Source organism: Phoenix dactylifera, unplaced genomic scaffold (genome assembly GCF_009389715.1).
Source record: "Phoenix dactylifera cultivar Barhee BC4 unplaced genomic scaffold, palm_55x_up_171113_PBpolish2nd_filt_p 000452F, whole genome shotgun sequence".
Classification (NCBI taxonomy): Eukaryota; Viridiplantae; Streptophyta; class Magnoliopsida; order Arecales; family Arecaceae; genus Phoenix; species Phoenix dactylifera.
The window spans coordinates 269,116-292,221 of NW_024067883.1; the positions used below are offsets into that span (position 1 = coordinate 269,116).

Below are 23,106 nucleotides of genomic sequence, written 5' to 3' on the forward strand. Positions count from 1 at the left end.
GAAGTTTAGTTATCAAGTGACCCTCATATGATAATGTTTTATGACGGATATAGATGGTTGATAGTTTCCAAACTTTTAAGATTTAAATGTAATTGGCCAAAAGTTACAGGGATATATCTGTAAATTTGCTAAATACTATCTCCTATTTTTTTAAAAAAACGGGTCTCAAACCCAAAAACCGGGTCGGTTCCAATGCGAATCGCGTTACCTGATGCCGGCTCGGACCGAAACGTGCCAAGTGTTACCATGGTTCCGGGGAATATGAACAGAGAGCCCATGGGCATTTGGGCAGCGGAGTGATGGAGGAAGAAGAACACGAGGTGTACGGCCAAGACATCCCCGACGAGGGGGAGATGGAGGGCGACATCGATCCCCACGGCGCCGACGTCGACATGACCCGCGCCGACGACGACGCCGTCAAAGTCTCTCTCTCCCCCCTCTCTCTCCTTCCCTCTGAACCCTAACCGTAACCATAGTGCTGACGCTGATCCCCGATACAGGAGCTCGATGAGATGAAGAAGCGGCTTAAGGATATGGAGGAGGAAGCCACTGCCCTACGCGAGATGCAGGCAAAAGTCGAGAAGGAGATGGGCGCCGTTCAAGGTTCCTTCCTCTATTCTTTCCTCTAGGGTTTTGTGATTTCCTTCGATTTTATACGGATTACTGATCAAATCGCCTTATCTTTCGTCAACTGCCCATTTTTTGAACTGCTTTCGCCTAATTATCGCTTTGTGGTGATGGTATACTGATATACTCAGCAGCATCTTTCGGGTTTTGCCGTCAAAATTTGAACTTTGAGCTGATCCGTTTCTAAATTATGTTTTTTGTTCCTTGCCTTAGTTTTATCACCTCAGAAGGCGCAATTCTGTTATGATCAGTGGGTATAATCAGCAAAAGTTCGTGTCTTTGTTTATGTAGAAATGATAGAAGGCAGGGGCTCTAGTTTGTGCTGTAGAGAACTTATTATCTTTGTTTTGTTCGAAATTAAATACAGAAGAAACACTGTCAGCTTCATTTTGTTCACACATGTCTGCTCTTATGCTGTTTTGTCATACCTCACCTGCCTTGGTTCTCCTTTTTTTTTTTTTGCTTGCGTCCTCTAGATCCATTTTCTGATACTGTGATCTGCTAGAATGAGTCAGAGTATCCATGCATCCCGGCATACCCATCTAAAAACCAAAATGTGCTTCTTTACCTCCTCTTCATCTTCATAGTTTATAACATTTCTGATACTGTGATCTGCTAGAATGAGTCAGAGTATCCATGCATCCCGGCATACCCATCTAAAAACCAAAATGTGCTTCTTTACCCTCCTCTTCATCTTCATAGTTTATAACAGTTGCACCTCTGCACCCCCGGGTGGGGGTTGATTATTTGACTATTTCCATCTACCAGACTCCATGACTTAGCTGATATCTCCCTTTCTTCTCCCTAGGGGGGGGTGGTGTTGATGCAGCCATATATTATGCAATCAAGTTCATGGAGACAAACATTCTAATGACAAAACTAACAATAAGAAAAGCATGATATGTTCATCACAAATGCTCACATTGAGTCATTTTAACAGCTATTGGTATCTTGTGATATGATCAATGACAACCTACAATGATGCCAATGTTCGCAAATAGTGGACCTCCCTCCAAGACTGTTACTTAATGTTATCATGAATATAACATGTAATGGCTGTAATTTGATAAGTTGACTCCTTGCTGGATTTGCCTGGAAATGAAACAGTGGATGTTATATTGGCACTCTTATATTCCGTTGCTGTGGTAAATAATGGAAAATAAAAGATAACCAAATGCATCATTTGCTTAAACCACTGTTCACCAAACCAGAAAAAGTTATTCCTATCTGGCATCGGTTTTTGAACTAAAAATATGATTGTGTCAGATTAAACAATGAAGTTGTTGAATGTGGTTGTTGTATTCTGTTACAAAATGGCCTGTAGAATGGAATATCAATCTGCTAACAAGCATCACTTATACTCTTCTTGGAATACATAACATAATGAGAGCCCTCTAAATCCATTATAAGGATGTTATGACACAACTGCTATTTTAAACTTTATAGCAGCTTATGTATTTTTACATTGAATATATTTTTAGTAGTTTTGTATATATTTTTAGAATAGTAACTGAATATTATGTTTCAAAATTGTCCATTAAACCTAAATTCTGAATTATTTCTCCCTTAAAGTACTTCTTGTCTCTCTTTGGTTTAAGCAGAAACTTTTGGATTTATTCATGTTCATTTCATATTCATCAATGCTAGGATACATACTCGACTTTTACATGTTGGAAAGAAGGAAAATGCAAAAAACATGGATCAGATGCCCTCCCTCGATCTTTTCCTTGATTCAATTTTCCCCCTATTTGACTTAGCAACAGAAAATTATCTCGATTGCAATTTGGAATACAATCATAGTTATTAGCCTGGATTGGATCAGCTGGTCAGATAGGCATATCCGAGCAAGCCAAGCCTAAATCTGGTTCAGGTTTATACCTGGACTGATGTGGCATTTGGCCTAGTACAACCCACCAGACTTGACCATATCTCGCTTGACCTGGTCATGTTCAGTGACCCAGGCAACTCAGGCACCCCACTTCCTCAAGAGGGAGAGAGAGAATTTCAATTTTAATTGGTCAATTCTCAAAGCTAGATCCTTGGCCAAGAGCAAGTCTTAACACCATCTCAACCCATGAGGCACAATGCCGGCTTGTTTAATATTAATGTTATGTTATATATATGTATGTATATATGCATAAATATGTATATATGCATATATATGTATACATACATACATATATATATATATGCATAAATATGAATATCAAAATCAAATCCTACGATCTCAAGATTTAGTTTATCAATTTTTAAAAACCATTTTTTTAATATTAACGACACATGAAAAATGATTGTGATTCATTTCATCCACTTTGGTGGTTTCAAACCTTTAATATCTAAAATAAAAGAAATTCTCAATAAGTTATGCAAATTTTCCTACATTATATCTATTTTCTATAATATTCAAAAAAAATTCAATTTTTTAAATATTTCTGTCTAGACTGATTGGCCTGGTAGTTACACTAATAACCCAATTAGACAACCCCATAACCTGGTTGATGTCCAATTCAGTTTTGATAACTATGCATACAATTGGTCTGGTGGAGAGGAAATAAGGGATTAAAGCTATCAAATGAAATAAATGATTTTGCATATGTTGGGATTAATTTATGTTACTTTCATGTGCATGTCACATTGGGGGAGAAATATCCAAAGATATGGCTTATGGATTTTGTCATATTATTCCCTTGTTCTATATCATGTTGAACTTTAACTTATACATTATCACTATGCAATGGAAATGGACCATGAGTCCTTAATCTCTCCATGCCTGCATAGGCACTTCATGGATGTGGGTTGGAATATACAACAATTTAGGTAGGGTGGACCTAGTATTTTTTTACCTGTTATAAATATTTTTATCCACCAACTTGATAGTGCTCTTTTTCCTCTTCTTTCAACCAAAAAAGAACCTAGAGAGCATTCTTGACATTTGCACATTAAAACATCGAATTCAATGAAAATGTGAAAATCTTAGCTTATCTTGCACCACCCAAACAGCTGAGATTGTATGAATTGGAACTTGCATTTATTCTTGGTCTGTTTTTTTTTTTTAACATAATCATTTCTGATTGACACAATAATCATCTTTCTCATTTTTTTCTGCTATTGATGTTTATACAATGATGACCTTACACATGTATTCCTTCCACAGATCCTGCTAGTGCTGCTGCGACTCAAGCAAGTAGGGAGGAAGTTGATTCTCGATCAGTTTTTGTTGGTAACGTGAGTTCAATTATCCTTATATCTTTTACAAAATTATTTAATCATTCAGCTTATCTCCATATTTGACATGTTTTCAATTACCAAGTAAAATTGTCATTTGCCATATTAAAATATAAAAAAATGTGGAGATATTTTGTTGGCTATCTCTGTTGCTTATCTTTTAGTAAGGATTAAAATAGTGTATTGTTCTTGTGGAATCAAAGGCCAGCACAATACATCATATAGTGTAGAACCCCTTGAACATTTGGTACCTACTGGGATAAAAGGAAATGTAGATGTTGTGCACATGCTACCAACATTACGTGAAGCTTTTTTACTAATGGGGCTATCAGAAACTAATTTTTATGGGTTACCTTGATTTCTAACATTATAAGATAATGGTTTTTGTCATTACTGTGCCCAATCTATAGATTACGCTCTCAAGCCCTCATATAAAGGCGAAAAATGTAATTCAATGGGGAAGATATTTAGCCTGCCGCAAATGCAAATCAGAGCTTTTCCAGTGGTCAGAATGGGTTTGGAAGGGAAGGAAGTAATGGAAAAACCACCTAATGGATTCCATTGCCCCCTCTGTTTCATTCTCTCTCTTTTTATCTTTTACAATGAAAAGAATAAAAGAGGTATCCTGTTTTGGTGTTTGCTTTTAAGAGAGGAAGGGAGATCCCATGTCTGTCTTTGTTTTTAAGAGAAGAAGAAGATGAGGATACTTTTTGTGTTGTTACCTTTTGCTACTTTTTGGTGATGTGCCAAATACCAGTGTTTTGTAAGTGAGAGAGGGGCAAAGAAGCAAACTTAATCCAAGTTGACTTTATAGTGAGTTGGAACTGAAAATAGAGCCACTTTGATTCTTTGTGCTCTATTTTACTCACTCAACTGTGTTTTAGCTAGTGTTAGATAGAAAAGAGGCTCCAGAACTACAGTGAGGAGATGATGAAGTATCATCCTAGATTAGATCTCCCGTGGAGAAACTAACTCTGCAAATAAGTTCCAGATGACAATGGGAAGGAATGAATAGGGGGAAACTTAGGTTTTGCTAATTTGTTCAGCTAAAGCCTAAAAAGTAGTGTACCTTATTGTCCAATTTGGTTTGGGGGTTGTTTCCCGAGGGACAAGGATTGATATGCTCATGTGGAAGTTTTTGCATCTCACAAGTGAGAAAAGTGGCATAAATAAGTTTTGGCTATCTAACATAGTTTTTGGGTTTACCTTGAGATAATAAGAGGAGAATGCCTTAAGTAAGAAGGACCCATTTGGTTTGTGGGAAGAGGAGGGGGGAAAGTACGGTCAATGAAAAAATAGAGAAATATCTCATATTTGGTTAGATTTCCACATTTGATGACAAAGAAAAACCCATGTGCGATGTAGGAAAGTTCAATTCCTACTGGCTGGCAAATGGGGCAATTTTTTTTCAAAAGTTCTCTTAAGCTTTTAGATAGAATGGGGTATGGTTTTTGCTTTTATTAAGGGCATAACAGATATTTTATATAACTTTCCGAGGAAAGTAGATGCTCAGTCAAACATAAGCCACTCTGCAATGTGCTACTTTTTCATGTTCAACTACATATGCAAAAACCACTTTCTCCGACATCATATACCTAGGCTTCAGCTTCCCAGAAAAAAATATTCTAGTGAGGAAAAATTCTTCCCACAAACCAAATGAGTCCGAAAGGTAAAACAAAAAAGATTATCTTATCCTCAATAGCAAGAAACTTTGCCTAAAGTGCAACAAACATCTTACAACTTCTTAGGAGTTTCGCTATTGCATCTGCTTACTGAACACATCCATTATTTATTTTTCTGAAGAGAAAAAGAGATTTGTTTCCCCATATCTACAAGCATATCTGCACCTATGCACCCACTTTTGCTTTAGGTAACTAAGATCCAATTATGATTGTTAAAGTAATTGCTTGTTTGGTCTGGCAGTTGTTGTTCTCTGCTAAAGACCAGGAGGATAGCTTCTTTCAACAATGTAATTTTAGTAGAAAGAATTAATGCCATCCATTTTTTCTTAATTCTTTCTTTGAATCGAGGAGCAGTTTTTTCTGTTAATCCTCCTTTGGCAGTTTACGCAGCCATACTTCCTCTTAGAGCTTGCAGGGTCCAATTAATTTTAGCTATTTATTTATTTGACTCTTACAATTCATATTGGTTTCTAACCCACTAGGGGTACAATTTGAACTTAATATATATTCTCAAAACCCATCTTTGACAGAAAATTTCAACCTATTGCTTCTCCAAGCTGTAACCTAGCATTGTAAATCTTATATGTTAAATATTCTTTGAATACAATTACTTAATGTATTATATTTGTCTCTGTGCATAAACTCGTCCATTTTGGGCATGAATGCATCATTGTTTTAAAATATGGCGCATGCGAATATGTATGTGCCTCCATATACATATGTGGTCCCTTGACCACATTGCGTTGTCCATATGGGTCAAAAAAAGAGTTTCATTTTGGACTAGGCAGCAGCATAAACAGTGTACTTTGCATTATGTGGCTGCATATGTGCCCTACTTAACATTCTAAGTCAAAAACACTCCATTATTATGCGGGCCCTTGCATATGTAGCAAGTCTAAGTTGATAATTAGGTTTGATGTGGTGTGTGGTGGGCCTAGTAAAGGTATTAATAATGTTAATATTGTTCATTATGTATATCTATTGCCATTAGATATTAAGTACCAGATAGTAATCATTACTGTTCTTTATCCAAAAACATTACAATTATTAGTGCTGTTTTTATTGCATTAATGTATTTTATTTTTTTTTAAATAGTTAAAACTGGTAACTACATATGTGGCTTGGATACCTCGTATGGACTGTGTGGTCCCTTGATCACCTGCATGCTGCAGCAGCTTCTTAAAACATTGAATGCGTGCAAGCATGCATCTGCTTTCTTGTTTGCCAGCTTGTGCGCCAGCTCATCCTGCACTGCCACCTGCTTGCCTGCATGCATCAGACTTTTACTACTGCAGATGCAATTGTAGCAAAATGAATGTTTAATATGCCATTAGCTGATGGCTTTTTCTGAAAAAATATGTTTGTGTCGATAACTGATGGAATTTTTTTTGACCCTCTGAATAATTAGTGTTGATCATCACTGGCATGCAATGTTTCCCCCTGCTTTAAACAGATTAGGGAGAAAGCTTCACTCCCAAAACTTTTGATATTCTGCTTCAGGAAGAATTGATAAAATTCCATATGATTATAGGTGAATGAAGATAATAAAATAATTCTTGGCAGCTGTTATAAATAATCATCATTTTATTGATTTAAATAATATATTGGATGGGTGGCTAGGTTCCTGATTTGCATTCAGCAACAAAGAAATTTTTTTGACTGCTTTTATTTACTTTTTTAATTTCTCATAATGGTCCTTTACATTTTTGTGCATATATGTTTTTAATTCTAAAGTCTCTCTTTGACTGGTTGTTTAACAATCGCAGGGTTAATTTTCATTCTTCCAGTTTTTTGTTACCAAAAATATGGGATTCCATGAAGTTTTGTCAAAAATAAACAAAAGAAAGAAAGAATGAAAGTCATGTATGATTTATTAGAAACAAAAGAAGGGAAGAAAAAAAGAAAAAAAAAACAATAAAGGTCGATAGAGGGAAAAAAATGAGGGGCCTATAAAAAAGCAGCAGCTTGAGTGATATCACTCAAGGAACCAAAAAAGGAAAGAAAAAAGAAAGCATGTATGAAGACCAAAAACAAAACCTGTTCTAGCTCCCAAAAAAACTAAGAAAAGGGAGGAAAACATGGGTGTGGAAGCAGGAAATGTTGGTATTTGGGATGTGGTACTCTGAAGTCTTGGAAGGGCTGAGTAGCCACCCAGAACTTATAATTGTGCAGACGTGCTGAAGTCACTAGCATATTTGGCACAATGACACGACACGATGGGTACGTGCATCTTTAGGTGAGTTGGGAATGCCTTTGGGGCATCTAGTTACTTTCAACAAATAATGAGAGGTCCTGGATCTCATAATTCTTACCTTGATCACTTTTGTCATCCTCTTACAAAATTGTTTGTTTCCTTCTTGCTTATCCTCTAAGCTATTTGACAATTTTTCTTTTTTTTTCAAGTGATATATGTTGAGGATTTGACTGTTGTTTTGTTGTCTTCCTATCATCATTGATATTCACTTTGTGGAAAGAATGAAGTTGATCTATTTGATAGTGCAGTTCTGGTAACTGTATCAAGCTACAGTCAGACAGGTTGGTCACCCTGTTTTGGTGAAAACTGTTAAGATATCTATATTAAAGAGAAAAAGAGATTTCATTGTTGTGTCGTACGCATAGCTTATTAATATCTTTTCATCGGTCTGATTATTAGCATTATGGTCTAGAAGAATATGAATTATTATAATTTTCCCTTTAATTTCAGCTGTTTAGTCTTGTTATGTGCTGGCCTTCTCTTTTACTTCATTATCACTGGAAGTGGTTCCATTTGGTAGCTTTCCAGATTGCTATGAATAACTGTATTACTGTTGGATTCATCCATAATGTAGGTCGTGGGTGTTTTTTTAAGCCCTGGTAATCTAAGTTATACTTTGGTAGACCTGATATGTTGATGCTATTATAACTTACATGATGTGAAGCTATCTGAAGTGAAAAAGTTGCATAAGAATGAAATTTAACATCATGAAGAAAACTATAGTAATAAAAGACCCTGTGGAATTTGAAGTTTGAATTTTCTAAACATTTTTTCTCTTAAAAATGATATGGTTGGAAAAAGGAAACTACTAAGAAAGTGGGGTAGCTTTATTTTGTAGAAGAAGCAGGTTCCAGCTGTTTGGATAGACTAGATCAATCTATGCTTTAAAGGTGGTGGAGTAGCACAATTTTTTTCAAAGGATCTATGAAAATTCGTTCTTAAAGATCTAGAGGAAGTCAAAAATCTAAGGATGAGATGATTGGTGGCATCGCTTAGAGTGTAATTCAGACATTGCACTATTGTTTGAGTTCATCATATACCCATGAAGCATCATCGCTTGCATGGCTTGGAGAATGAAAAATTGGGCTTCTGTGCACTTGTACAGATGCCCAAATCTCTCTCTTTGTTTCTCTCTCTTTTATCTTTTATTTGCTAGCAGTCAGGCAATAAGTGCCGGACACATAAATTGTATGCTGATTTAAGTTGCCACATCTTACAATGATTGTGACTCTTCATTATTGTGATTATGAATTAATCTCAACCATACAAATAGAAAACCATTTAAAACATATAAGAACGTCCGGTAACAGTAAATAAAGGCCTAAAAACAGAAAATACTTAAAATTCTGTTATCAAACATGCTGAATATACGATGTTTCTGATCATGTCAATAATGAATCATGAAGGTCATAGATTTCAGCGAACACACATTAGAAACTATTTATTTGTTTAGAATGTAATGGGAAAACAATCTAGCATAATATTTGACATATTTTTTAAAAAATGTAAAATTTATTTTTTTATTGAATCCATATACTATGCCTGATAAAGTCGCCGACTTGGCATATTTTTTCTTCATTGAACATTCTATTTTTACTCCAACCTAGATATGATTTATGTAATAAAATAATGATCAATCAGGTGGTTTGGCCAAAACTGACTAGTTTGGACTAATATTGACTGGCAGTGCCTTTAGGTCTAGGGACTAGTTGAAAACTATGCATGACAAAATCAACAATTCTCTTGATGGTGTGTCTTCAACTATCACATTCTTGGGCTTGATCTTTACTGTCACTAACACCCGTAAGGTGGTCCTGCCAGAGTATAACAGTCTTCGAGATTGTCCACAATGTCTTCTATGTGGACTGCTCATCTGCAGCTATGAATGTCTTGAGCGTAGTGATGTACTAGACAATCCTTTGGAATCAGCCCAAGTTGAGCTTCTTAAACCTATGCCAAATCCTACAATCGTTGATGACATCTTATATCTGAAGTTTTTGAATGCATATAGAAGGAACAATTTATAAAAGATCTTCCAAATTAATGTAGTCACTGACTTTCTCAGGCACAATAAAATTGACACAGACAACAAATAGCATAACTAAGACCACCATCAAGCCTTGTCCTAACTATCTGAAGCTGGCTTTACATGCCCTCCTTTGTTGGGTGTTCTTATTTAGGTCTTTACCTTGTTTTCTTATCTACTGCAACTTCCAGTGATGACAGGGGAGGCCCTAATAGTCATGAAAATCAAATTTGGTTTTATTTCATACTTTGATTTTCAATTATGAGTGGCTATCAACCTAACAACCACCCTCCACCTTTTTCATATATGCTTGGAGACTGGTCTTGGTGGTGTTTGGCACATACATAGAGGTGTTAGATGCTATTTAAACTTGTATTAGCACACTATTCTTATGGTCAAACGTAAACATGGATTTGTCCATCATATTCAATTTTCATTTTGTTTTCTTCATGTGCATTAAAATTTCAGAGAGCGAACATGTTGGGTGGTACGTCATTAATTATACTATACATGTTTCCAGATAGTTTTGTCACCTATATATCACTTTTGACTTTAGAAAGTGAAGAGAATGTTGGTCTTTTTCCTTGGATTCTTATATGGACTAGGTTAAAAATTGCCATTTGTCCAGAAGGGCCCTTTTGTTTTTTGGGTAGAAAGTACCACAGTTTAAAAAATTGTAGGAATGGATTGCTTCTTTAGGAACATCCTTGTGGAAATATATTGAAATAACTGTCTCATGGGTTATGGCAGAAAAATCGTACTATAAAAACTGGCCACAATAAAGATTAGCCTTAGGGAAAATCCAGGAACACTTTTGTAATGCTTTAGATCAGCATACAAAATTGTTTATGAACTTTGTTGATTTACTGGGACAAGCTCCTAAATTAAAATCAAATTCAAATATAGCTCACACTATTCTAAATTTTTAGGCTGTTTGAGATTTTTTTTTTTTTTTGGTTTTGTTTTATGGGTATGATGGCATTCTAAACCCATCTTTTATTTTAAGGAACAACAGCACCATAATAACAATGAAGAACCTGGGTTAATCATTTTACCGTTATATCATTCGAAATATAGCAAACCGATAAAAGGGACCTATCTTGGATATTATATGTCGAAAATGTTTTCTGAACATGGGACAGGGGCATCACGCTGCCAAGTGTCCTGAAGAATTTGACACAACATATCTAAAAGCCTGGACACGACAACACGTCTGCATAATTTAACTGTGATACGGAATATGGTCTTGGGATTTATTTGAAATTATGTGGGCTTCAAAAAATATTGAGACTGTAGGTAAGCAATAATTTTGGGCTGCAATTTTTTATAGGTCCATGTTAGTTTAGTTGTGACTTGTTTGCAGGCCGGTATAGGCAGAAAGTAGGGGTGCATGTTTATTTGCTTCACCTATCTGATTGTGATGTTAAATCCCACTGCTCTTTTTCTTTCTGTTTCTCTCTCGGGTCTCCAATTACCCAACACCCTAGGTTATTAGAGAGGGGGATAGGGTGTCCTTTTGCTTGATTTCACATTGCCCGCAACTTCAAGAGGTGGTTAGGAGTTTAGGGCAAAGGATTTATTGCCACGTCTTCGGGGGGAGGATGCTCTCAAGGTAGAGAAGAAGCAGGTATGGCCAAGCTCTCTCTATCTCCCTTCTTTCTCTCTTTCCCTTCTCTTTCTCTCTTTCCCCTCCTCCTTCCACTCTTTCTTTTCTTTGCTTTTCTATTTCGAACCAGTTCCTTTGTCAGCTTGCACAAAAGAAAGGTGCTGAGAACCCTGAACAAACAGGCTTTGTCTATAATGTACAACACGCAGGATGTGTCTCATGTCGTGTGAACCTGGTGACATGGCAAAATGTAATTTTTGCCATGTCCAGGTAGCAGAACATGTTAATCACCAATGAACAAAATGAATGCCCTTTTCAGTTATCAATGGCCAATAAGGGGCAAGGTTTCGAACCCCAGTTTCATTTTCAAGATGGCTTGCCAATTTTTGTTTCCAGTAGCTTTGGTGGATTTGGAAGTTTCAGCTGAAATTTTATACTACAGTGAAAGAATTAGGGAAATATGAAAAGATCAGGAAACATAAAGCGAATAGAAATGGTAAAAGTTTGTATTACATTATTTTAGAGCATATTATAGTATTTGAAATCTTTGGACATATAGGTTTTGGGTTTATTGATTGCTTGAAAGTTGAAACTATATAAATTATTTTGATCTTTTTAAATCAATGAATTATATTACATTTAAATGTTTGATGACAATCAAATTATTAACGATATAAAAATGTTCTAACATGGACGGCATATGAATATGAATTCGATATTAATGAATACTATTATATTTAGTTTCAAGTAGAAGCATGTGACTTATAATTTTTAAGGCATGAAAATAAGGCTAAAATTAGATATATTTTGTTTTGATGCCTGTAAAATTTAAGTTGGATCGAGCAAATCTGAGTTCAAATCTTATCCATTCACTACTTCATTTTTGATTAAATATTTTGATCCCCTTTTCTCGTCTTTGACCTGAAAAACTTGTAAAAGTCCTAGAAAAATTTCTTGTGCTTCAGTAAAGCATTTAGTTTCTGAACAAAAATTTCAGAAATACTTCTAGCATTTAATCTAGAGATAAATTTTTCTGGGAGAAACTACAAGACTTGCAAATGGTCCGTTACTGGGATTTGGCCTTGTCAATTTTCTCGAGGGGTGAGCAGGGCAGGAAGATACTACAAGTGACAGAGACAAGGTTGAGAGAGGGTCATGGTGGATATGCACAAGGAATATAAGGGGAAATGGAGGTAAAGGTATCGGGTAAAGGGGATTGTATAAGGGTCCAGTCCATTGTATCCCAAAACTAAGGACATGAGGACTTTGGCTAAAAAAGGGATCTAAAATTTGGGTGGCGGTATGTTGACATGTTATACATCATCTAGTCTTGTCCAAACTTGGAGGCCTTTGATGGGCCAACTCGAGCCCAACTTGGAGGGTGCCTAGGCATGAAGGCCTGGGGCAAATCTGACTGACAGTTGAATGATTAATGCTCTGCCATGTTTCATTTAACTTCTAGTTATTGGTGTGGACTTCGTACATTTGTGCCATGTTTTATAATCTATACACATTTATGCCTGTACATGCATACTTATGCCTTGTTTTATACGTCGGTACTGATTAGCCATGAAAACGATAGACCAGGGATAAAAACTCTCAGTTTATGTCCCTTGATTGTTAAATGTCATAGAAACCATGGACCTGTTAATTTTACCTATCAAAAGAAATCTTGATTGATGGGATCCATCACAACATCCATTAAATGCTCTCGAAGAAACCATGCACACAAATATGTACTTGAAGCCTGATTAAAATTCACCCTAACAATGAAGTCCTTTGTCTCATCGGTTTTGATGCTAAACATGATGCAGCCTCCATCATCTCCCCCAGTTTCCTCCATTTGCTGCACACCACATCCATCCACCACCGACCTCATCTGCCCAAACCATCCCTCCAGCGGCCCACCTCATCTCTTATGTTGGTGAACCGCCAAGGTAAACCTTTCCTGGTCCTCTCTTTCTTGTTTTTTCGAGACCTTATCCTCCCCCTCTATCTCTGCTTCCTGTTTCAAAAGAATGTTGTGTTTTGGTGATGTATCGGACTCTATTCATGGTCCTGTGCTGTGTTATGTCATGTGGACACCGGTACTTAGTGCAAGGTGCCAAGTCTATCATAGGTACCATCCTCGTAAACTTCATCCAAGCGGGTCTCAAGAAAATGTTATTATGTTAGAACAACAATACTATAGGAAGAAAGTGAAGTGTGAAAAACTCTATTATCTTTTTGTTATAACGTGCTCTATGCTTGTTATGGGTCAGTGCAAGTGAAACTCGAAACAATCCTCAGGTTCAGATTGATGTCAGGTGAAATGAAAATGTTGCAATTTCAGTTTTGAAGTTGTGGCTTAAACATGAAACTATGAATGCATCTTTTTCATTTCCTGTTATTACCTAACCAGCCATAATTTTATTTTTGTGTTGATTTTAGCTGTAAATGTGACATGCACCCTGCCGAAATTGTTTGCTGTCATCATATGATCCTTCGAACAGTTACTGCTTTTGCCACTTGACACTCTTAACATCTGCTTTGTGCTCATATCACTGCAGGTGGATTACGCATGCACACCAGAAGAAGTGCAGCAGCATTTCCAATCTTGTGGAACAGTAAACAGGGTGACAATTCTGACTGACAAGTTTGGCCAGCCCAAAGGCTTTGCTTATGTGGAATTTTTGGAAGTTGAGGCTGTACAAGAGGCTCTCCTCTTGAATGAATCTGAATTACATGGCCGCCAACTGAAGGTGTTTTGGTGATGGAAGCTTTCGCCCAGTTGATCATTATTTTGATTTCTTTTCCTTGCATCTCTCATGCCTTTAAATGGAGACACTGCTCCGCAGGTATGTGCCAAACGAACTAATCTCCCTGGAATGAAGCAGTACCGTCCGCGGCGATTCAATCCATACTCGGGCTACCGATTTAGGAGGCCCTATATGCCACCGTATTTTTACTCTCCCTATGGATATGGGTTAGTTACATGGTCCTGGATCGTTTTTAGTTGACCATTTTCCTGCTTCAAGCCTATCATTGACAAACTATTTTGCCCTTTTTGCAGGAAAGTTCCCAGATTCAGAAGGCCAATGCGCTATAGGCCTTACTACTAAATGATGAATAGTTCAATTAGGGTAATATGACTGTTATGCTAGCCTGAAGTTGGGAGTCTGTCCCGAAGTTTTCTATGCAAGTGGCACGGGTCCCACTTGATATCGTTACTTCTCTGCTTATGAGCTTTGATGAATGGTGACGAGCTTCCTGTGACTGCGGTTTATTTCATGCTGGATATAGTTTATTTTAATGTTACAACTTTCTATATCTTCGCCAGAAATATGATGCTTTGAAGTATCTTGCATTTATGCACTTTGTCTTGGTTGGTCAACCAGCAAGTTCAGCTCTGGCCAGTGCTGTTTTCTGGGGGTTGGATTTACAGGCCTTCCAAATTCTCCTCCCATTTTATGTTGAATTTTCTTTGTTAAAATGCTTTTCTTGTATGTTGTTGGTTCCCATTTAATAGTGTTGGAAATAGAGCTGGTATTGGATGCAATGCAGAGGAGGAAGAAAGAGTTCTACCAAGAAAAAGAAGAAAAAAAAAAGGCAAAAAGAAAGAAAAAACAGAGAGGAAAAGTGATTTATTCGGGCATGCTATTAAAGTGACATGCATTAACTGAATCATAAATATATTGAATCTAATATGACCAAGCTCACGAACAGCTTTCTTGTTTGGCAATCTTAACTTGTAAGGATTATCCTTTCATATTGGCGGTTTTTCCCCACATTAGAAGTAGGCAAATGAAAGAGAGAGGAAAGTTTATCTATCTTCTGGATTGACTGGCATTTTATATTCTCTGCCGATAGAAAACTTTTGACACAAGTCTTGATTTCGACGACCATTGTATGCTTGTACATAATATGTATGCTTTTCTGCATGGATGTATACGAACATATGCAAGAGAAGGCCCCAACTATATCAGGACTAACTACAAAGATTGTGGTCGAACGAGGGATCAAGTTTTTGAAAAGAAATGTTAAAAATATGATAAGGACTTCATAAGCAGATGGATCGAAGTTAGCATTTAGCTTCTGTAATCCAAAATTTTAAATCTCATGGGGGGGTGTACGTTTTCTCCAAAAAAAAAAGAAAAGCATCCTATTGTCTTGCTTCATTCCGGCTGTCCCCATTGTGCATGCTCTGCGTCTTTCTCTTCTTCTTTTCTTCCTTTTTTATTTTATTATTTTATTTTTTTTCTTACTTCATTTCTTTCTTAATTCCTTTTTCTTCTGCATTTTATTTTTTTTTCTTGTCTTTCTTTTTTTCTTTCCTTCCTTTGTTTTCTTTTTTTTTCCTTTTTCCTGTAGATGGATTTTAGAATGCCACCCATATCCTATTTCCTTTTCTCAAAATACGAATTTCAAACCCTACTGTAATATATCTCACATCAACATTCGATTTTTAGCCTAGCAAAATGAGCCAGTTACCCTTTGGATCTTTGGCTTCCTCATCCTTGCGGTATCCCTTATTATAAAGAGGTGTGGGATTAAGTTGTTTATGGATACAGCGATTCCAAGACTAGGGAATATGTAGTTTTTTTCTTCTTCTGAACAAAGACTTCCAGCTCAAAGCAGACATTAACTAGAGTATTTCTGCAAAAACAAAAAATAGTGGAATTTTTCTGCAAAACCTCTGAATTTTTTGTACCATGAAATTTTGGGGATTGTAGTGTTAAAATTTTTAGGGATATTAGGATTCAGAAATATTGCTATGTGATGTGTATCTTTTATATATATATATAATTTTCTTTGCCATATAGTACAAGATGGTTAGTGCAGCTGATAAGGATTGATAATTTGATGCAGTATATGAAGAATGAATGAATGTGGAGTTGCCGAGCCACGATTATGTGGGTTAGAGGTAAGGATGGCAATAGAGTTAAATGCATGATAGATTAAAAATTTATCAACTCGTATCTAACGTATCAAGAGTCAAAAATTTACTCTTGAATCTAATTATTTTATTAAATAAATAATTTAATTTGATGTATGGTAGATTGAAATAAGTTAAATAAATAAAATAGTTAATTAAAAGGGGCTTCACCTGACATCCAAATAATTTTCTTATAGGACGTACTCTATTCTGAGAGGCAAGCCAGATTTTTTTAAAAGAAATTAATTATTTTTTATGCAGCCAGCATTGACTATTTTTATAGCTTGGCCTCTTCCGGCACCCAGTTGGCCACCAAACCCCTATCCCCTGCTAATTGTCACTCCAAACTATTGATTTCTTAGTCTCCTACATCTAAATGGATGTTTACCTACCCTCAAGGCTAATTTGTCATCTTTAATCTAGTCCAGGACCCACATTTCCAAAATAACTGGCTCGAGAATCTCCCTCCAACCTGTCCACTGGCAATGGACCGTCACTTCCGAAAGAAACTGCAGAACATATAAAAAGGGGCAGCACAACAAATTCTTGACCATTTTCTTGGTTGAAGGAGATAAGATAGTTATCTCTCACGTAAGAAGCAAAGTTTATAGAATACATTAAAGAAGAGCCCAGTGGTATCCTGGAACGACAAATGTCACATTGACATTCGCCCGACATCAAAAGCCTCCACGTGGCGCCAACCACTTTGAAAGTGTTGGTTGCTTCGCGGTCGCATCTTCACCCTATCCTGCAAATAAAAAAAAGGACAATCGTACCTGCCTTAATAAACTTATATGAAAAGTGTGTCAATTTCTGCCTTCTATCCGGGGGATGTAGTAGCCAACTAAAACAAGAAAAAAAAAAAAGCAGAGAAAAAAAAAAAGGGTGCATGTGGAGTAGGAATGGAGAGGTGGCACCCGTGACCGACGATCGCCACACCATTCCGAAGATGGGCAGTGTGTAGGGTTTAGAGAGAGATTGGATGGGAAGCAGAGATTGGGTGGGAAAATGCCAGGAGAGAGAGCGAGATCGAAGTCGAGGCGGGGTAACACGGGTGGTGGCTAGGGTTTTGGAGGAGGAGAATGAGAAGAAGTAGGGGCAGTGAGGGAAGGTGCCGGAGATGCATTCGATCGGAGGAGATGGAGGAGGTCTGATAGGAGAGGGAGATGGGGTATGAAGATGTTAGGATGGGGGAGGAGAGCAAGATCGGAATGGGAAAGATGGGTGGTGGGTGGGATTTTGGAGGAGGAGGATGAGAAGAAGTGGGGGCGGTGAGGGAATGTGCCGGTCGAAGGAGATGGAGGAAGTTTGGTAGGAGGGGGGATGGAGTAGGAAGAGGTTAGGATAGGGAGGGAGACCGAGATTGGGGAAGATGGGCGGTGGGTAGGGTTTGGAAGAGGGAGATGAGAAGAAGGTGAGGGTGAGGGAAGAAGCCGAAGCTCTTTGGAATGTTCTAGAGAGCTCGCAGTCTCTAAGAAAATAGAGATCGATCTATGGGCACGGATCTCAAAACATTTCAAAGAAACAAGGACAAGAACTGAGCGAGGGTGAGGGAAAATACTGGTATGGATGTCAAAGCTATGCCGTAGGAGGGGGTGATTGGGATGGGTGGACCAAGATGAGGGAGATGATAAGAGAGCGAGGAAAAATATCAGCATGGATCTCAAAGCGATCCGGATGATTAGAGGGTTAGCGTGAGGGAAATATGGGCACGAATCTCAAATCGATCTGGTGGAAGGGGGTTGGCCATGATCATGAGCAGGGAGATGACAAGCGGGCGAGGGTTAGATGAAAATATCAGCACGACTCTCAAAGCAACCCACATGATAAAAGGGTGAGCATAGGAGAATATCGGCATGGGTTGGCCATGATCATGAGCAGGGAGATGACAAGCGGGCGAGGGTTAGATGAAAATATCAGCACGACTCTCAAAGCAACCCACACGATAAAAGGGTGAGCATAGGAGAATATCGGCATGGATCTCAAAACATTCCGACAAGAGGAAGGATCATGGCAAGTATGATCGTAAAGAGGGAGATGAGAAGAGGGCGAGGGTGAGGGGAAATATTGGCCCTAATCTCAAGGGCATGCAGATGAAAAGAGGGTGTGGTGAGTGAAATTGGAAACCATATTTTGCTATTCATTTTAAAATTCAACAGTTAATAATTTGTTTAAATATATATGCATAGTGGTTGCACAAATCTTGGAGCTTAAAATTTTGCTATTGTATTTTTTTATTTATTGTATTTTAAGATTAGATGTTAATATGATTTAATAGTGAGTTTTTTGAGTTAGTTATTATGTACATGCAACAAAAATTTTATATATATATATAAGGTGTTTGGTTGTTGTTTGATAGCTAATTTTTGAGTCAAACTGAAATCGCAGAGATCAAAACGGTAAAAATTTCAACGGGGTCGGTTGGGGGATGGACAAAGAGCTTTATGCACCAAGAACACCCAGTAAGCAGTCTTGGTTTTCATCCATGTTTTATCACCTTCTCTACTCATCTTAAACAGAGAACCATTATGAAACTCAAATTTTCAGATAGTTGGCACATAAAAGCGCCAAAATTGCGAGGTTTCACTCAGCTTTAAAGCACCATTTGTACCGAAAAGAAAGCTTTAAAGCACCATACTTTCCCCTTCCTCGAGAAAAAAGAAAGAAAGAAAAGAGCCTCACACTTTGTCTGCTCCCTCCCTCCCTCCCTCCAACCCGCCACCCCTTCATGAAGAGGACCAAAGAAGAGGCAATCAGGAGTTCCATTCCTAAAACATTAGAAAAGAAATAGATGGTTACTAAAGCAGTCCAACTACAGAGAAGCGTGAAGGGTTTGACATCAAACATACAATCCCCATTGACTGAGCCTCCTTCCTCTTTATTCTCATCTCAAATACCAAACCCAATTGTTTTAAGTTTACACGAACATATTGCTTTATCTTAAAAAATACAACCAGTAAGCTACCAGCATATATAATTTTTAAGCTCAACAACTCTCTACATCCATCTCCTCCATTCAGAGCCCCATGGAGGGCAAGGATCCTGGGCGACTGTGCTGGTTGAGGGGCCCTGATGCAATCCTCCTCCTCCTGAGTCGCTCGGCGATGATGAAGGCCAGTTCAAGAGATTGGGAGGCATTGAGCCTTGGGTCGCAGTGGGTGTGGTAGCGCGAGCTCAGGTCATCGAATGTCACGGTTCTTGATCCTCCAAGGCATTCCGTCACATTTTGCCCGGTCATCTCCAGGTGCACACCTCCTGGATGGCTCCCTTCTTGCTCGTGGACATCGAAAAATGCCCGCACCTCGGCCTAATGATCAAGCAAGCCAAGTAACTATCACTAATGCAACTGGTAAAATATTCAAGCAAATGGAATGGAAACCCTGGAAGAAGCTGTATCTGATACTCTTTCAACTGAATGATTTAAAAAGCTTTACATGACTAGGTAAATGTTCAAAGAAGAAGGTAGTGGGAAGTTTCTCAGGTTTCAACTAAGGAAATCCTAGTCATATATGCAACGGAATGGACTATTACTTGGGTTCAGCCTAGCAAATACCATTGGGCAGAGAACTCAGTTAAAACACCCACCAAACTATAGTTAGATGAGTCTAGCATATTTCACGGAATAAACCAAACCACCACCAAACAACTGAAAATTACCCCATGCTTTTGACTAGCCTCTTTCCTAAGCTCGTCCACAATGTCGACCACTCTTATGACCTTTTCAAGTATCATCATGTACAGGGCAACTACTAGCTGAGATTGCTAGCTTTTAAACAAGAACAGGAGGTACTGCAAATAAAGGCATCCCAAAAACCCCACCAAAAACAAAGGGTCCAGAACAACTGCATCACCTACTTCAGCTCCCACAGCCATTCTTTAGAAGTGGTGAAACCAGGGGCAAAACCCATTGGCATTATTGATATGGTAGGCAAAGAGCTAATGATGCTTCACCACTTTGTTCAATGCACTAGACATCAACTAGTTCTATCTGTGGTCCACAGGGGCATAGCTAACCAGACTAACGAGAGCATGAAGCCTTTGAAGACGACAAAGTAGAGTAAGAACACAGTAAGGGATCATGGGCATATACCAGAATCGAATCGAAGGGCCGAGTTTTGAGGCCGCATGGAGCCTTGATGGTGTTCCCGTGCATCGGATCGCTGACCCAAGTGACAATCTGCCCAGCTTGGCGGACAGCCCGGATCAAATGTGGCAGCTTCACCCTCATGTTCTCGGCCCCCATTCTTGTGATCACAGTGATCCTCCCTGGCTTGTTCTGGGGGTTCAAAATCTCGATCAGCTTCACAAGCTCCTTCGGGTCCATCTTATTGCTCACCTGAGTCAATCCACCAAACACCAAATCAGTCCCCTTATACATAATAAAACTAAATGGCATACAGATTGGGATTCCATCTGTAAGAAATTTCTCACCTTGATGCCTAGGGGATTGGCGACGCCTCGGAGGAACTCGACGTGAGCACCGTCAAGCTGGCGGGTGCGCTCACCGACCCAAAGGAAGTGAGCAGAGCAATCATAGTAGAGGCCAGAAGTGGAGTCCTCGCGAGTAAGGGCCTGCTCGTAGGGAAGCAGGAGGCACTCATGGGAGGTCCAGAAGTCGGTGGTGGTCATGATGGGATGGTCGACGGTGAGCCCGGCAGCAGCCATGAACCCTAGAGCCTCATCCACCCGGTGGGCCAACTCCCTATACCTGTTGATTCCCAAATGAGCAAAAAAACAAACACCATATCAGCATGTGAGTTTCGACCCGGCCTAATTCCAGCTCGGGAACCGAGCTCCTGTGTCAAGTGTATCCAATTGAGAACTTTTTTGAAGATTTTTCTGTCCATAAAAATAGGGAATGAATCACAGAAAAAAAAAAAAAAACAGATCAAAGAATATTCCTAAAGTTACTTTTAACTGTAATATTTATTCAAAAACAGCATAAATATTGCAAAAATATGTTCAAAAAAGATCCTGCAATCTCTAGTTATTTCTCGATTGATCGAACGAAAATTTAAGAAATTAAGCCCGATATCAATTACAAATTGCTATTTTTCCATAACTATCTCATAAATAACTCAGAAAACCAGTTCATATTTATGCGAGAAACAGGCCAAAATAGATCTAATTCTAGAAAAAGTGGCGAAGATTGATCGAAAAGGACTGATATGACGTGTAAAAATCCAAACGTTTCCATTTACAAGCGGAAAAGCATGGAAAAGTCTAAAGCTTTTTCAATAAAAACAGTAGAAAAAACAAGGAAAGATTCAACGTTTTGCTCAAAATCAAGGAAAGGTTCAAACTTTTTTCATTAATAATAGCAGAAAAACATGGAAAAATCCAAGCTTTTTCAATAAGACCAGCAGAAAATCACGGAAATTTCCTAACTTTTACAATAGAAACGAAGGAAAAAGGGTAAGAAAAATAAAGGAAATCAATGGAGATCAGAGGCATGGGGGTTGGTACCTGTCGCCCTGCTCGCTGTGCCCCGTGAAATCGAGGTTCCACTGGGTAACACGCTGCATGGCCGCGTATCCACCGGTAGCGAAGGCCCGGAGAAGGTTGAGCGTCGCCGCCGCCTGGCAGTAAGCCCTGATCATCCTCTGCGGGTCCGGCGTTCTCGACTTCTCGTCGAACGCGTCGCCATTGATGTTGTCCCCCCTGTAGCTCGGCAGCTTCACCCCGTCCTTCTCCTCGAACGACTCCGACCTCGGCTTCGCAAACTGCCCCGCCATCCTCCCCACCTAAAGAAAAAAGAAAAAACATATCGATTTCGCTTGATTGGCCCTGGATTTGGGGAGATCGGAGGCTAGCACTTCAGATCTAGGGTTTGGTGTTACCTTGACGACAGGCATCTGACCGCCGAACATGAGGACGGCGCCCATCTGGAGGAGGATGCGGAAGGTGTCACGGATGTTGTTGGCGTTGAACTCCTTGAAGCTCTCGGCGCAGTCGCCGCCCTGAAGGAGAAAGGCCTCGCCGAGGGCGGCCTCCGCAAGGCGCTCCTCCAGGTGCCGGGCCTCTCCGGCGAACACGATCGGCGGGAAGCTCTCGATCGTCCGGAGCACCGACTCCAGCTCCTCCTCGTTCGGGTACTCCGGCAGCTGCAGCGCCTTCTTCGTCCGCCAGCTGTCCACCGCCCACTTCCCCGGCCGCGCAGAGAAAGCAGCCTTCTGCTTGTCGGCGACGACGGGGTTCTTGGCGGGCTCCGCCGCGTGGACGGCGGAGATGGGTCGGGGGTAGGGCCGCCGCCCGGCGGCGCGGAGGAGGGAGGGGAGGTGGAGTTGATGCCCGCCGCCACCGCCGGAAGGCGGGAGGAGGGATTTGGTAGAGAGTGAGGAGGAGGAGCCGGTGGCGAGGGCCATTATGTGAACTAGGAAACTTTTCTCTCTCTCCTTTTTGGGGAGAAGTGAGTCGAGAGCTGTTTTATCTAGAGAGAGAAGAGAACCCTAAGGAGAGACAGGGAAAGGAAGGGGGCAATTTATAGGGGAGGAGTCGCTCGCGGCGGCCGCGGGGTTTGGTGAGTTGCTCGGGGGTAGTTGAGCAAGGGCATTCGGGGAATAAAACGCAAAAATTTTGCATCTTGAGGTTTTCGCGTATTATTGCCAGGGGTGGTTCTATATACACCCCCCCTATTGCTAAGGACACCCCCCCCCCCCCCCCCCCAAAAACCAAAAAAAAAATATCCAAACTAACCTTTAGTGTAATTACCATATTGCCCTTGAAATTTTCTCAGTACACCCCCTTCCTCCTCACTGCCGCCTCCTCCTC

General features: G+C 39.3%; 2 protein-coding genes across 2 annotated transcripts; one reads left to right on the plus strand and one right to left on the minus strand.

Annotated features, from left to right (window-relative positions):
- The first annotated feature begins 263 nt into the window (after positions 1–263).
- LOC103697541 (polyadenylate-binding protein 2-like) lies at positions 264–14,905 on the plus strand. The gene is made up of 6 exons (XM_008779418.4): positions 264–422; positions 501–603; positions 3,782–3,852; positions 13,970–14,161; positions 14,258–14,385; positions 14,473–14,905. Exons 1-6 carry the CDS (start codon positions 300–302, stop codon positions 14,519–14,521), a joined length of 666 nt encoding a protein of 221 aa, XP_008777640.1. The 5' UTR covers positions 264–299; the 3' UTR covers positions 14,522–14,905.
- Positions 14,906–19,167: 4,262 nt separating this feature from the next.
- Positions 19,168–22,805, minus strand: LOC120104018 (phospho-2-dehydro-3-deoxyheptonate aldolase 1, chloroplastic-like). The gene is made up of 5 exons (XM_039118954.1): positions 22,176–22,805; positions 21,802–22,079; positions 20,767–21,043; positions 20,426–20,671; positions 19,168–19,642 (listed from the first exon to the last, which is right to left on the minus strand). Exons 1-5 carry the CDS (start codon positions 22,698–22,700, stop codon positions 19,352–19,354), a joined length of 1,617 nt encoding a protein of 538 aa, XP_038974882.1. The 5' UTR covers positions 22,701–22,805; the 3' UTR covers positions 19,168–19,351.
- Positions 22,806–23,106: the final 301 nt, after the last annotated feature.

What these genes read in the sequence shown, in the direction of transcription:
- LOC103697541 (XM_008779418.4), top strand. Translation starts at nt 300, where the DNA reads ATGGAGGAAGAAGAACACGAGGTGTACGGCCAAGACATCCCCGACGAG. An exon ending in TACATGGCCGCCAACTGAAG is followed by an intron (nt 14,162 to 14,257) that starts GTGTTTTGGTGA and finishes ACTGCTCCGCAG; the next exon opens with GTATGTGCCAAACGAACTAA. An exon ending in TACTCTCCCTATGGATATGG is followed by an intron (nt 14,386 to 14,472) that starts GTTAGTTACATG and finishes CCCTTTTTGCAG; the next exon opens with GAAAGTTCCCAGATTCAGAA.
- LOC120104018 (XM_039118954.1), bottom strand. Translation starts at nt 22,700, where the DNA reads ATGGCCCTCGCCACCGGCTCCTCCTCCTCACTCTCTACCAAATCCCTC. An exon ending in GTCAGATGCCTGTCGTCAAG is followed by an intron (nt 22,080 to 22,175) that starts GTAACACCAAAC and finishes TTTTTTCTTTAG; the next exon opens with GTGGGGAGGATGGCGGGGCA. An exon ending in CCAATCCCCTAGGCATCAAG is followed by an intron (nt 20,672 to 20,766) that starts GTGAGAAATTTC and finishes GGATTGACTCAG; the next exon opens with GTGAGCAATAAGATGGACCC.